Here is a 16,328-nt window from a genome sequence, read left to right as displayed (position 1 = left end):
CATTTAAGAAAAAGAAAAAATACCATAGAAAATAAAGATTCCTTGTAAATAAAAACTTCAAATATTTTGTAAAATTTTTGTTCAACCTGCTATTTTCATAAAATTTAAGATTTATGATTTTTTTCTTTTACAAATCGAAACCTCTCAGTATTAGAAGATTGAAAAATATATCAACATCCCTGACGGAAAAAAAATCGTTTAAGAAAAAGTAAAAGTAGTAACTAAAACCATCATACTCAATTGTAAAATGTAATATAATGTAAAAAAATGTAAAATCACTAGCGATTTCGGACAGCCAGTGCATTAAAAAACGCAGCATAAAATCACATTTTTTTACACTTTTTTACATTTTCTTCAACATGCTATCCGCGTGTGATCGCATCGACCGTAGCAAGTGATTTTCGTGAAAAAAATGTATTGATTTTTATGAATAAATTAGGACAAATTATGATGGACAATACGCTTAGCCATCTGCTACTGACATTATAGCATTGTCATAAGCGCGAACGGCCTTCGCTACGCAAGATTTTCGTTTTCTAATCATTACCGAATTCAATATGACTGTAATTGTACATAGTTACTTTGATCTCTTGTAGTTTCACATACGAGTTTTTAATTCTCTATACAGATCGTAGTGCATGTAAAAGATCAGTACAGGTTACGACGCGGCAGCGTGAACATCAGGAGATGTAGCAAGTGATTCTCTTAAAAAAAGAATAAGATACATTTCAAGTTACAAGTGATTGTGAATTGTGTTTAAGCGAGTTGAACGATGGACACATTCGAAGACGGATCCACTGCAGGTTTCGATGGACAAAAAATTTTAGAGACATTGAAGAGTTTAAAAAAAAATACCAACTGGGAGCTCGTAGATGAAAGACGCAAATTTATCTATCAAGTTAATCCTTTAATCAAACAATGTTTCAGACAAATCCCACTACTTCCAAATGTCCAAAACGTTTTAAGTTCCGAAGACGTCGAGCGTCTTGCCATTGATTGCATCAACTTTGAGCATGAGGTAGAATTCGAAGATTTCATTTACTTCCTGTGTATCACCGGCTATAAGGACGAGCCCGAGCTCGATGGAGACGGCAAGCCATCGTCGCGTCGCACAACACCAGTACATATTGCGGCTAAAAAGAATCAATTCAGCTGTAATGATCTTTTTGATATATACAACCGATACGACGTCAATTACACCGACGAATCTGGACTGTCGCATTTCCACGTGGCCTGTATGAATGGCTATTTCGATGACGTCAAGAAATTTCTCGAGCTCGGCCAAGATCCTAATTGCCTCTGGCTAGAAACAGGAGATTCGCCACTACATTTGGTTCTGTCGGGCGACGAGACGTTGTTCGATCACGACGAGTCGGTCGAACCACTGCTGAGAAATGGTGCTGATCTTAATTTGGCTAACAAGGAGGGATTGACTGCTTTGCACATTATTAGCAAGAAATACACTTCCCGGTTTAAAAGAGTTCCTGAAGTGCCGAAAATATTATTCGAAATCAGTGACGAATTGAATCTGCCGTTGCCGATCGATGCTCGTGACAAGTTCGGCAATACACCATTGCATTTAGCAGTGCTCAACAACAGCGTTTATGTTACTCAAATGCTGCTGAGAAGAGGCGCCAATCCGAATCTGGCCAACGACGAGGGATCGACACCTTTGCACCTATTTTACATGAGACGCGATTATTATGACACCGGTTTGGTGGAGATATTTTTCAAAATGTGCGACGAAGTGAATCAGCCGGTGCAAGTCGACGTGGTGGACAAGTTGGGCCGGACACCACTACAGTTGGCCGTGGCGAATCTCTATCCAGATTGCATTGATATTCTCTTTGAACGTGGCGCCGATCTATGTAGATTCGTTTTTCCAAGTGATTATTTTGCCACCAAAATATCTAAATCGAGGCCATCTTCAATTACGTTCAATTGCAGATTGAGAATAGCGTCCGGCGCGTTGGCCGTTGTCGAACGAATTGAGAATAAAGGATATCAATTGAAGCGAAGTGACGCCTTGACGATCATGAAATGTTTTGTCGAGTACAAATTGTTCGAGAATTTAGCAGATCTTCATCAATTTTGGTACGATGATAAGGGCTTCACAGATTTCGCAAAATATATCAGGATCTGTCCGGGCATATCGCATGTACAAAGCTATCTAGATGACGAGAAGAGGATGTACAAAACTGGAAGAGAAATAAGGGGAAGTCCGAGTCTGCCGCTCAATGAAATTGTGCGACTACAACCCGAAGAAGCGGCGAAATTATTCACATACGAGGACTACTGGAAATTTGCTTGCTCGTCCCATTTGAGTTTTCAGTGGGATAAGTATCAGGAAATAAGTGCATTAAATCTGTGCGAGAAACTATCGAGAGGATTTTTCCGGAGCTGGGCTCTGGATCCTTTCATGGAACTGATACACGACCGACTGCCGGTTCTCTGTTGTGAGATGATCATCGAACAACTATCGAACGAAGATTTATGCAATATTTGCTTGGCAGCTGCAGGAAAGAATTCGTGATGACGTTAAACATTTTTTGTATTCATTTTTTGTCTTTTTTCATTAAATTTCTGTAGACTTTTTATAATAATTCAAATAAATACTTTTAAAAAAGTGAGTTCCAATTTTCTTAGTGATAAGCACACGATCATTTGAAGTATAAAATATATATGGGTCAGATTCAGAATTTTAGTTTATGGGTTTGCTATTACTCGAAAAAACTCGACTACATCGAGTTTTCTTTTGAGTTCCCCATTTATAAAAAAAAAACCAATTCGACGATTGATGCGTCGAGTTACGTATAGAAGCAGCCTAGTTGCAGTGTCTCTGTATTATTTCTACTTTCTCTTATGCTTCTCCTACCGACCAACTGAATTAGGGGTCATCGAATTCGGTAAAAAGTGTCAGTCTAGCGAAGTAGGGGCGTTGCTTATGCCAAGTCATGTGCTATATTGGTATTAATTCCTCGAATTTTCGTATGCACGAGTGACCCCCACTATGCTGGATTTAGACTTTCCAATCGTGACTGAATTCAATGACTCTGACTGTCATAACTACTTTAATCTCTTGTAGCTTCACCTACGATTTAATTTCAAAAAAAAATTCGGTTCATCATATGATTTAACATTTACAACTTAATTTAATCATTGAAAAATTGAAATAGTATGTTTTGCACCTAGGGAGTGAAAAACTGAAAAGTCTCAGAGCACGTGTAATTTATCATCCGAGGCGAAGCCGAGGCCGATAAACATGTGCTCTGAGGCTTTCTTTTTCGCTTCATAGGTGCGTATACTATTTTTCATGAATCCCCCAGCAGAAATTAACTTTTTCGTTTTGGCCGCCGGGACGAAAAAGGTTAGTTTCGGCTGGGGTAGCATGAAAAGTAACATTTTAGTTTTCAGCTCAGCTCAACGGGAGTAAAATGTTACTTTAGGTTGGAGTAGCACAAAAACGTTCTTTCGTCTTCGAGTCCGGGGACGAAAGTAACACTTTTGCTCCCTAACAGCTTCACAGCGTGAAAGTAAACTCTCCTTATCAACCGTAACTGAAATATTAAGTTTATTTAGTTAACGTGCGTAGATTGAGTAAAAATATCATGAATCAGAGCAATGTATCATCTTTTGATGAATCAGAAAGTAAAGAAGAAGTCATTAGGAACTTCGATGATGAAGCCGGATTAATAATTGCGAGAGAGACTTTGCCAGAAAAATCAAAAGATCGGTATCAACTAGTGTACGAAAATTATAAAAAGTGGCGTTTTCAGAACAAAAATTGTATATCGGCATCGCATGAAAAAAATCTGGTGGTTTATTTCAAGGAATTGAATTCTAAATTAAAGCCACCCACACTCTGGAATATATGGTCGATGCTCAGAACAACTTTGAATTGTAATGAAAGAATAGATATTACGACATTTCTGAGTTTGAAAGCTCAATTGAAAAAGTATTCAAACGGCTATAAACCTAAAAAGTCTGCTGTGCTAAAATGGGCAGAAATTCAAAATTTTATCGACCCAGCACCAGACCACGTTAATTTGTCTTCAAAGGTAGTACATATATTTTAAATTTTAGCCCAATAATTTTACTTTTCATCTAATTTGTAATTTATAATAATTTCAGTGCGTTCTTATATTTGGCATTTGAGGGGCACTTCAATGTGATGAAATTATAAAATTGTCACCTCAAGATGTTTTAGACATGAGTGATGTACATCGATTCAACATAAGTATCAAAGATACAAAAACATATCTGGATCGTGAGTTTATCATCGGAGAGCCATTTTCTACGTCAAAATCAAACAATACATCTCATTGAGACCGCCAGGAAACTTCAGTGAGAGATTTTTTATTAATTACAACAACGGAAAATGCACACGACAACCTATGGGCAAAAACAAAATAGGAGGAATTCCGGAAACAATAGCTCTGTTTTTGAATTTAAATAATCCAAAATTATACACAGGCCATTTTTTTCGACGAACTGCTGCTACACTTTTATCGGATTCCGGCGCGGGACTGGTGATGGTAAAACAAATGGGAGGTTGGAAGTCGGATTTTGTTGCGCAAGGCTACATCGACATATCAATGCACAACAAAAATAAGATTTTTCAAAGCCTAACTCATGCAGCTGCATCAAAAGCGAGCTCTCGAAGTCGAGAGATGCTCACCGCAGAAAATGAGATGAGGAGCTGTCCAGTACCGTCGACCAGTGCTCAGAAGGAACGTCAGGTGCTCGACGACACTGCTGCTGCTTCAGCACTGCTCGTTGCAGAAGACGAGATTGTTAGCGCTGAAATTTTAAAAGAATTTTTTGTCGATGAAAACAGTTTCGATGCAGTGACGTGCGTGCACGAAAATTTCACGGAAACTTTGCAGCCAGAAGAGTTTACCACGACTCGAGGAAAAAATTTAAACGTTGATGAAAGAAGCACCTCGAAAAAAACACCATTTTTTATTAAAAAACCTGTGAAATTGATTTCCAATGAGGCTAAGAACGAAAATTCATCTGCATCAAAAATTGTAGGCAATTCAGCGAGTAAAAGGAAATCTAATGCGACTGAAGAAAGTGAGCCTGAAATTAAAAAAATTTTCATTAATACAGCCGAATCGAATACACGAGTCATGTTCACATTTCAGAATGATAAATATTAGGAATTATGAATATTCGGAATGTGAACATGACTCGATTCGATGTCGATCCTGAGAACAATTGACGATCGTCAAATTTCTTATTGGAGCACATGTACACTGCTAACCTTAAAAGTTTATTTAACACGTGCGTGCATAGTAATAATATCAACAAATCGGTACATTGAAAATATAATATACAAAGTTTCAACATAAATGTTTGAAGCAATGAGGACAGCTCATGAGAGCAATAAAGTCAAGCGTCTGTTTAGCAGGGTGACTCCGATACCTCGAATCGCTTGCGAATATTTCATGTTATCGGCCAAAGTATCGATGTCAATTCTTCTCGCTGTATTGAGACTACTCGTGCCACCTTCGAAAAAGAGCTTGCTCGGAGAAACTGTTTTGGTATTATCATAATTTTCATTATTTTAACGCGAATAATCCTAGATGATAGCTCCTGTCGTTAGAAAGGAAATTTTTTAACTGGATCAAAAACTGAGTTTCTTGTAACACGATTGACTACAATTATAAGTTCATAGATGATGCCATGCCTACCATATGATATGAATTTAAAAAAATTTTGTAGATCACCAAAGCAGGTCATGGCGTGGGACGCGAACTAGCTCTGCAATTGGCACCTCTGGGTTGCATTGTCATCTGCTGGGACACCGACGTCGACGCTAATCGCTCCACCATGAACTTAATATCGAAGAACGGTGGAGAGGTACGTATAGCTTTACTCCATTACATCTCTTACAAATCGGTCAATATTACAATAAATTTACATCAAAATAAACGTGATAATTGACGGTATATGTACTCGCAGGTGTACGGATTCGCTGTGGACGTATCGAAACGATCGGACATACTGGAAGCCATCCGCATGATGAGAAAAGCCGGCATCGGAGACGTGAGCATACTCATTAACACGGCCGAAGTCGGCGGCGGTGCGCGCCGAGCGCTGCTCGAGCACGACGACAAGGACATACGGAAGATTTTCGACGTCAACGTTATGTCGCAATTCTGGGTGATGATCTATGCGCTAAATTTTTCAACGCGACTTCTGCCTTCTCGTCCTGAACCGAAATCGAATTTATCTTCGTTTGTCGTTTCGCGCCGCAGACCATCCAATCGGTTTTACCATCGATGCTGCTCAACAAAAAAGGACACATTGTCTCGGTCAGTGGCGTGTGTGGGCTATACGGCTTGGCTGATCGAGTGCCTTTCTGCTCGTCCAAGTTTGCTGCCAGAGGTCGTTCTTGTTTTGTATATATATTTTTTTTTTTTCGTAAAAAAATGTGCATCAAGATTCATGTATAATGAGTCATAATTTCTAGATAGGTAACGATAATTTTAGGTTTGATCGAGGCCCTATCCGAGGAGTTAAGATTGACGGGACACCGGTCGATGATTCAATTTACGAACGTATATCCATTCTGCGTGAACGCTAAGCTTTCGGCACAGAATTCGTTCAGGTAATTTACGAGTTATGATTTGATTGCCCGCATGTTTTTGACTAAAATAATTGATTGATTTCGTTGAAAAATTAAGATTTCCATTCGTGTTCGGAATCGTATCACCGGAGTGCGCTGCAAAAGAAATTATCAGAGCAATACAGAGGAATTACGAAGAATGCACGATACCTCGATCTCTTATGTATTTCACTTCAATTGACAAGTTCGTAATTAAAAATGTGATTTATCACAAAATTCCAGTGGCAAACTTGTTATGGAAGCATAATTCAATTTTTTTCCTTTTAGAATATTACCCAAAAAAACAGTAACAATAATGAAAGATTTCATAACGAGAAACGAACGACAATAATTAGACTCAGTAAAGGAAGTTTGTTGTGGATCGACTTTAGAATATTCACCATCTTCATAAGGACGATGACTTATCAGAAATTGTTTTTATAATGTGCATCATGCATCGCATCATCGTGTTTCGTAAGAAGTATTTTTGTTTTCATTATGTTTTTAGCTATTATGCATCGTATGTTATATACAATCATTTCTATCTGATAAAACTATTGGATATTTATACTTATATGAATTTTTATAAATTTAGATTATTTTAATAAATTTATTAATAGTATTTTACCACCGAAGAAAGTTATTTCCCAACGATTACGTACGAATAAGGTTGAAAAAAGTTGAAATTATTACCAAAATCTTGATCAATGCATTTATTACATCAGATATAATATGAATATTGTAAATTAAAAACTTCATAGGCAATTAGAAACGGGGTTTTGTCATTGATGAATCAAGAGTTGCTTACTTGATGGTAACTTTAAACAAGATTTACATATTCAAATGCTATGAAATGCGTGTGATTGGATGCAATCATCCCGGAAAAGAACAATTTTGATAGATGATTTTTTTAGAAAGCCTATTACGGTGTACGCGCGACCGGTTATTTGCGTTGAGCAATGCGTATGCACCCAGCGTTGTAAATTATTTGCGGTCAGAATAAATTCGGCTGCACGCGCATATGCACGTACACACCGTAAATGAGATATGGCAATTGGATAATGCCAAACAAATTTTTCGACAGTTAATTATAATCAGGCCTAAATCGCGAGCGATGCATTTTTCAAAAATCTGTCCTAGTGACCGAACATTTATTTTCCTAGCGACTTATCAAGAAACCGGATCAATTAATAATTTTAGCTCGAAGTGAGTGAGTGCATAAAAATTCAAACTCAACGAGCATAACTCAGGTATTATTATTGAACTTCCCACTTCGAAAGAATAGTTGAAAATCTTCATAAATATTTCGCGTTACAAACTATGCAAATGAAGTTGACAAGCAATCAAACCTCATTTTATCGTTACCAACTCTTTTGGTCGTAATATTTGTACTTTGTAAAAAATCCTCACCAAATTAACGCAGTGTGAAAAAAAAAGACACTAAAAATACCTCGTCATATCTCGTTCTTTACTCACCGCCGAGATGCATTATGTACACGATTCAAACGTCCGACAAGCGCGAAGCATAAAGTCACGACGGCTGCACACCTATATACCTATATACACTTGCCGATGGGAGTGAGCACATGTCGCAGTCGAATCGCGGCACAGAGTCGAGTCCAATCGTTTGTCAGTGGGTCTGAGCGCGCGTGGTCGAGCATGGCTTGCCTCGACGTTTGATTATCATTTTTTGTTTACACTGTTTCATGATCAAGATGAGAGTGAAAATGCCATAATTGAAGGATTCGACTGGTGCAAAAATAAAACAGAGTTCATGTTTCGAAAAGTTGTGCCCCAGTGACAGAAGGATTTGTTTTTTTACTTTTAAAAGTGAAGGAGACTAGACTTCGCATTACGATTTGTCATGACACATGTAGATTACAAAATGATTGAGGTATGAGAATTTAGTGAGTAATTCGAATTTAAATGCTCGCAACAGCAACAAATGCTTGAAAATACAATTTTCAAAAAAATATTGAAACTACTTTTTCTCTTATTGCTAAGTTCAAGATAGGAAATTTTTTTTATATTTGCTCTTTTCACTTTACACAGTAAACATTACCACATTATTGACGTAAAAAATAGTTTTCAAGCTTCATTTTCTTGCTTTGTTGACCGCGAACAATGTAGTCTTTAAAATTTTTATCTATTCTCCCTTATTCTTGGATGTTAAATTTTATTTAAGTATGTAAAACTATAAATACGTTCTCTTCAATTATTATGCCACATTTTTCCAAAAACGTATTAGTTATTTTCAATTCTCTACTGTGACTCTTCAGAAAAATATTTGGTAGAAACCACGAGAAATTTGTTTGAAGTGCAGTTATGGCATCCACTGCAATTAAATGTTAAGTTAATTACAATGTTCTATACCAATGTAACAAGTGAGCGTTAATAAGCGGGAAAGTGGAGTATACAATCGTTAATCAATGAACCGCTTGTATTGATACAATTTCAATTTGAGTCAAAGTGAATATCAATAAAACTTTAGGAATTTATGCACATTCAAAATTCTTTTTATTGAGATATTGAAACTTTTCCATCTTTAAATATTCATCGAGTATACTTGCTACATTTTTTGGGAAAATAAAAGGTGTCGGAGAAAAAATATTATAGCTTTATTTCAATTTGAAATGAGTTACCTCAATAATTTATTTTAATAAAAATGTATAATAACCAGTGTTCGTTGAACTAAATCATTCACATTTGTTATTTGATAAGCATTGAAATAATATAATTAAAAACAAATTATTAAAAATGGCTAATGAGCTCTATTTTATACGGAAGATCTAAAAATTTTACGATACAAACATATTGCATCGAAAAAAATTTCACGGACACCCCGAATTGGCCGTCAGTCGCACTACTCTATCATTAAACATTACGTGCTCTTACACGCGAAGCTTACGTCACATGGCAAAAACATAAAGAATCACTACAGCGGTTATCAATAATAAGCCCCGGAAAACGTACCTGGACAGCGCATGCATTGCGAAAGTTAATACACATTGTCGAATGAAAGTGCTATTTCATGTATGCTTGCCCGCGTTTGGCCTATCACCAGTATTTAAAAAGTTTAGTTTGAATAGATTATTTGATAATGAAAGTAAACGAAAGCGTTGGAAATGTTATGACCAGCAATAATTTCGACAACTCGTACCAACTTTATTGGATTGGTCACCTACAAGGATTTAGGCTTAGCTTTGTTTTATTGATAAGATAATAAAAGAATCGTGAATAACAATAAAATTTATTCTAAAATGTTCATCAAAGCACCGTCACGATTCCAGTATTTTCTAAAACCCGACCAATGCATTAAAATCACTAAATAACATTTCTTTATGAGTAATAACAATGCCTTGGGTAGCTTCGTATAACAGGTTTATATTGCCTTTTACTTTATCTATACTTTAAAAAACTAAACAATACTTTCCATACTTTAATGCACCAAAAGTGGAGATAATTTATAAACATACCTGTAGTTTTTAATGATTCCTTTAAAAATTGTTATTATTTATGAATCAATAATTATTTTAAAATTTTCTACTTTTTCAATTGATATCTAGGAGCTCTAAAAAACTAGAATATCAACTTTCGACTGCATAAAATGATTCTATTCCTAAATTCAGATAATATCGTTCAGTTATGCAAACCCCAATTGAGTTAACGGATTATGAGGCAATACATTATATAACAAAAAATACAAGTATTGAAGTGTACCAAATAGAATTAATTTTTCACCAGTAAATCACATCATTTATGTTTTTATTGATTTGGATTATCATAATAGAAATTTGATCTAATTATTCTTTTTTCATAAATATTAAACTATTTTGTATTAATTATTTGGTAGTAGACAAAAGAATTTATTCGATTATATTTTTTAAATTCTTGATTGACTCTCATTAAAAATTATGACCATGCTGATTAACAGTAGTGATATAACAAGCATATGACTTGTTTAAAATAATCGGAAAAGTATTTATTGTCGATGAATTGATCGCCCTGTATAATTTTCTTGACACCCAAAAAAAGGAATAAAAGCAATTATTTTCTTCGTTTCACTAACGGGTGCAAAAATAAAAATGCAACGATTTGATTTGAAAGTATATTTACAATTGATAAATGCACGTATGACTACTTATAAAACATTAGATTTTCACGATAGTTAAATTCTATTGATTTAGATTAATTTATCAAATTTAAAAAAAACTAAATTTGAAACCCTTTTGTTCATTCTCTCATGACTATTAACAGCACTAATTTTTGTCAACCTCAAAAGTAAAAATCCGATAAAAATAAAATCTTCAATCTTTGAAAAATCATCGTATTGCACATCTTTGAACTGTTCCGAGAAAAAAGATGTATATTTTGCGATAAAAATCAATGTTTTAACTGTATGGTTGATTGAAATAATATTTCGATGCGTTAGTAGATTATGAGTTGGGTTCATTAGTTTATTGAATAATTAAATTTTTTCAACAGATTTTTAATTTTTTGTTTCGTCTGTAAAAGATGACAATGAATACCAGATGAATTGAATTAATTTTTACATTTTAAAGAACAAAATATATAATAATGACATATTTCGCATTGGATTCCATTACATGCATTTGCTAAACAGTGAAAGCAAAATATATATTGATTGAAAAAATGTGACATAATGAGGCAAGATTTTTCCACTAGCACTAAATCTCCTGGTTTAAAATCAGTTTTGGCATATTGTCCTCTGCCCATATTTTCTGTTTGTTTTATTTCAACAAAATCAAATGGATCAACTTTTTCTCTATCTGCAATAATTTTATCACACTGTTTTTTTTGCTCAGAATTAATATCAAAATATGCAAGTGATTTTCAAATCGATCCAATAAAATTGTTCTCTTACAGAAATCCATGCTGACTATGAGAGAAGAATCAATATTGTCAAGTGAAATAATCAAAAGCTCATCTTCGGTAACTTGGTTTTTCCTAAGCTTCGAGTTTCTTCTTGGCCTCGGGATATCCGCATGTCTACTACTATTAAGTTTCGTCAAAACGTTATTACCTAAGCCACCGAGGGATCTAACCGGTGACGTAGTATTGGTACATTGCTTTTTAACGGCGAATCATCTTCATTCATGATTCCAAGCTCATAATCTAATATGAAATACATTATACTCTATACAATACAATACATAACACATTTACTGGAATAGGGTAGCTATACAGGACCTGGCACAGGCTAGCTAGCGCGGACATGGTACAGTGGTACAGTGCAGACCTGTCACAGTCGAACTTACCATAGTCGATCCACCCTCCCCCTCACACCCTCCGCACAGAGTTAAAAAAAAATGGAAAAGCTGACATCGTGTGGAGGTCTGATGATTGAGCACAGGGGTTTGATATGGAACCTCGCAGAGGCTCCGAAGGGTTGACGAGCCCCGCAGGGGCTCCTGAGAGAGAGCTTTGCAGAAGCTCGCAGAGCTCAACCCTCCCTCGTATCTCAAATAGCCAGATATTGAACTCAAACTTTTCAATTTGTTTTTTCAACCCAGCTTCGTGAAGGGTATGAAGAGAAGGGTTACGCTGAAGGGGAGGGTGGTGAATCGACTATGGTAAGTTTGACTGTGATAGGTCCGCACTATACCATGCCTGTGGTATGACAGCTACGCAGTGTATCACCCTGGTAGAAATGCAACATTTTTTGACCGATAGTGTAACGCTTTTTCTTATAAAAAATGGCCATTTAATAGCCATTCATAGCAAACTAAATGGCCATTTTTCATGAGACAAGGCGTTACACTGTCGGTCAAAAAATATTGCATTTCTACCAGAGCAGGTCCGCACTGTATCAAGACCTATATAGCTACCCTACTCACTCAATAACAAATAAAAGGAACACGATAATATGTACAAATTCTGATGTGTGCTCAATCAAGGTGGCCGGGGCAACGTCGAAGATCGGCAACTCCCTCGCCGAGGAGTTTGCCCGAAATGGCTGCCTGGTCATTTGCGTCGACGAAAATGCTCAGGAAGTCGAGAAAACGGCCTCGCGACTATGCCAACGATATCCCAGAGTCGAGTCCACGGGTGCGTCGTGTCGCAAACAGACCGCCGACGATCAAGAGCAGCAGCACCACGAAGATGAAAGATCGACGTCGATGAGATGTCGCAGCCTTGCGTACGCCTGCAATCTGTGCGATCGTCAACAGATCCAGGAATTGGCTAAGAGAGTCAGAGATGAGGTCGGATACCTGGACACTTTGGTCACGTGCGCGGAGAGATCCGAGCGAGAAATTTTCGATGCAGTTAGCAATACTTTAATGAGCCACTATTGGGTTGGTATATTGCAGCTGTTTCCATAAAATGAATAAATTATATTTTTACACGAACGAATTTATAATTTATTATTGTGGTCAATTTTGACCTAAAATATTTAAAAAATTTTCCGTAAAGTCGAAAACACGTTTTATTCTATTTCTTTCTATTTTTTTTATTCTACATCGTTCCTATTCTTAGCCGCTAACTCGATAAATAACTTAAGGGTCTTATCTTAATAGCCCATGAATATTTTTCGAAGGAGATAGTGGAACAAGCGGAACAATAAACTAACGTCTTAATGAATCAATATTAATGACTATTGTGTTGTTTTTTCTTCAACAGACAGTTTTAGCGTTTTTACCATCTATGCTGCTGCAAGAGAAAGCAAGAGTCATTGGAATCACTCCCACAGCTTCTATCAATGACGCATACGAAGGATCAAAAGCAGCTCTTGCAGGTTCGAGTTTTGTTGTTTTAATTTTATACAGATCATTTTAATTCCTTTTGAAGTTATAATTTGACGTTAACATTTTTAGGTTTAATGGGATGTTTGGGCGAACAATTCACTGGACGAAACAATGGACTGACTTTTATGACTGTTGCACCTAAAGCTGAACCAAGGTAAGATCCATTATTGTATGTGTCAATTCAGAGATATCATTAATGTTTTCTTGCAGCTTACTCAAACAAAGCGAGAGTGATATTGCCAAAGAAATAGTACAAGCAGTACAAAGAGATTCATCTTCCATCTCTATGGGTAAACTGTCAAACTTGTTGTACGTCGTGAGGTAATTCAATCTTGGTTTTAGCTGAAAAAAAGCTTTTCGTTGCATATAATACAATTGATTCTTTCAATAGTTGCAGACTGTACGGTGGCATCACGTTAATAACGAAGTGGCTTGAAGCGTGATTTTCTTCTTCTTCAATTTCATAAAACATCGAAAGCTCAGTACGCTGTTTTACAAATAACGTATTGCACGTATTAATCATCACATCATTTAAAATCAAACCGGTGCAATCTATTATGGATTTAAACTACAAATGTTGTTTTTATCACAATTTGTTTTATAATATTTTTTGTACTAAACTATCGAGTATATACAATGTAAAAATGTCTCTGACAAAAATTTTCTTAGAAAAATATAAAAAAAGTTACCAATATTTTTTATAAAAAGCTCACTATCTTATTCTCTGAAAAAATGGAGTTTTCCTAAAATTTCGGTATACATTTTCTCTATATGGGCAAAAGGACGTCGTAGTGTCCATAATCGTTGCGACCGCTGAAGAGCAAGTTGCCAGTTTTGACCCGCGAGCTAAAGTGACTGTAAAGGATTCGCTGAAGCTGCGCGTTGGGCCCTATTCTCCGGTAAATGGCCAGATTCAGCTGATTGAGTTTGGCCGCGACTATGCACTCCAGCTCGCTGGCGAAGGTGCCCTCGTTGCCCATGAACTCGACGTAGCGATCCGCCCTGGTAATGTTCCATTCCGCGAGAACGAACGACTTTACTTCGGGCCACGCCGATCTTATGTGATTTACGACCTTTGGTAGAGGTATATGTAAGACGTATTAAGTGTCATGGAAGTAGATATACAAGTGGAGAGAAAAATAGAAAATAAGTTTCGTTCTACCAACCATCGATCGCAGGTGTTTGTGACGGTTTTCATTGCCCCATAAAATAAAGCTAACAGCTCGAAACATGCAATTTCCATCGCCGTAAATTTCATGCACACGGAATTCTCGATCTGCAGTTTTGAAAAGCCGACCTGTACCTTTATGTGAGCGACAAACGTTTTAGTTTTCATCGAGAGTCAAGTGGCATTGGCAAGAAACTGGACAAGTAATCGCTTTGTACTCACTTTCATCCGGCACGAGCTTTTGGCGCGACGAAGTTTTACCCGCCCGTTTACAGGTCCCGCACGTTTTACGACACTGTGACTGAGCACCCAAAGACGCTTGCGGTGTAAGCCTTCTTGGGCGCTCCTCGCGGACTACCGACGTGCTCGAGCAGTTACAGCTACCGCCTGCATTCTGGCAACCTTTTTGCTCGCCCGGTAAACTTAGCTGCCTCACTTTCTTACGTTGACTTCCTGAATCTGTGCATCGACGCGATCGCCACGCATTGTTGAGCGATATTAGTCAATTTTATACGTATGTGAAATTGAACGATTGAAAGGAACCAACTGTTAAAATCCAAAGTAGCGTTGTAAAAATCGTAGCACCAAAAACATGGCCAGAGCAACGATCTCAGTAAAATTATTTACGCCTCAACACATGAATGCAGTTGTAGCCAAATGATTGATGATGATGAATAGTGCGTTTGCAGACAATCAATAAAATAATCAAAAAACTATCTTTTAATATAAACTCACTACTTGTTAAAAATAGAGACAAACATTTTGTAAGTTCAATTGAAATTTGTTAACCTTACTTCTTTAGACTTAACAAATGAATCACAATGGTCGAGTTATGTGCGTACGAAGACTGATGCATTAGGTGTTGAAATCGATTGGTTTTATGTTTCAAAAAGGTGTAAAAATATATTTATTTCGATACAAAAGTATTTCCATTGAGTAAGACTAAAATAAATTTGAATTATCGATATGTTATTTGCAATTTAGCCTACTTCATGAAATGTTTAACTCTTAAATTGCTGGCATCAGGATTTCTAACAGATCACTATTTCCATAGAAAATTAATTTAAGGCCCCTTGAATTATAAACGAACCCAATTTTCGCAAGCCAGCTCCCTCCCAGGACCAATAAAAAAATATAAATACCTAGTATACTAATAATTCATACGATTTACATAAGATTGGCGCACGGGGATGATAATAACAGAGGGTTGAAATAAAGAAAAGATTTGTTTAAAATTAATTTGCTTTTCACCAGAATATCGCAATTTAAAAAAATGTAAACAAAAGAGCAGAACATACTTACAAAGTATACTTCCGTATGAAAGTTAAAATTTATTTTTTACAAATTTAAAATAAATATTTTACTTGTAAAACCAATTTTATTTATGAAATAAAGTCGATGAAATCTGTGTGTTATCAGATTTATGAGTAGAACAGTTTATGAGTTGTTTAAATGAAAAATAACTAGTTAAGTCTTGTGGCAAAGAAATCTTCAAAGAAAATTCAAAATTCTTTGTAAAATACTTTTTTTGTACGCGTAACATTAGAATATCGTATTTCATATGTTTAGATATAATTGCATGTATCCATTAGGATTAAAATTTTTACGAAAGCGCTGTTACATATTTTTGCACATTAAATGTTAGGAGAATGACGAAGCTAATATTAGAAATAAAAGATTCCAAAAATCGTCTTTAAGCATGTTATTTAAAGGAAATGATAGTGATTAACAAATGAAAAAATTGAATCTTTTTAAAATCACGTGACTTGTGCCTGTAACA

At 36.1% G+C, this 16,328-nt stretch overlaps 3 protein-coding genes across 3 annotated transcripts; 2 read left to right on the top strand and 1 right to left on the bottom strand.

Moving 5' to 3' along the window:
- The first annotated feature begins 4,532 nt into the window (after window positions 1-4,532).
- On the top strand, window positions 4,533-6,988 carry LOC106652372 (17-beta-hydroxysteroid dehydrogenase 13-like). The gene is made up of 8 exons (XM_014371301.2): window positions 4,533-5,076; window positions 5,365-5,546; window positions 5,728-5,865; window positions 5,968-6,168; window positions 6,264-6,393; window positions 6,499-6,616; window positions 6,693-6,818; window positions 6,902-6,988. The coding sequence occupies exons 1-8, from the start codon at window positions 4,533-4,535 to the stop codon at window positions 6,963-6,965; spliced, it is 1,503 nt and encodes a 500-aa protein (XP_014226787.2). The 3' UTR covers window positions 6,966-6,988.
- A 1,231-nt stretch (window positions 6,989-8,219) lies between these two features.
- Window positions 8,220-14,038, top strand: LOC106652454 (epidermal retinol dehydrogenase 2-like). Its single transcript, XM_014371423.2, has 7 exons — window positions 8,220-8,507; window positions 11,501-11,695; window positions 12,532-12,930; window positions 13,256-13,370; window positions 13,450-13,534; window positions 13,591-13,701; window positions 13,772-14,038. Exons 1-7 carry the CDS (start codon window positions 8,478-8,480, stop codon window positions 13,821-13,823), a joined length of 987 nt encoding a protein of 328 aa, XP_014226909.1. The 5' UTR covers window positions 8,220-8,477; the 3' UTR covers window positions 13,824-14,038.
- Window positions 14,039-14,147: 109 nt separating this feature from the next.
- Window positions 14,148-14,681, bottom strand: LOC106652371. The gene is made up of 2 exons (XM_014371299.1): window positions 14,547-14,681; window positions 14,148-14,453 (listed from the first exon to the last, which is right to left on the bottom strand). Exons 1-2 carry the CDS (start codon window positions 14,610-14,612, stop codon window positions 14,148-14,150), a joined length of 372 nt encoding a protein of 123 aa, XP_014226785.1. The 5' UTR covers window positions 14,613-14,681.
- Between the last annotated feature and the right edge of the window lie 1,647 nt (window positions 14,682-16,328).

The sequence above is a fragment of the Trichogramma pretiosum genome, unplaced genomic scaffold, assembly GCF_000599845.2.
Source record: "Trichogramma pretiosum strain Unisexual culture from Peru unplaced genomic scaffold, Tpre_2.0 scaffold32, whole genome shotgun sequence".
Lineage (NCBI taxonomy): Eukaryota > Metazoa > Arthropoda > Insecta > Hymenoptera > Trichogrammatidae > Trichogramma > Trichogramma pretiosum.
This window is presented reverse-complemented; position numbering and strand designations above follow the sequence as displayed.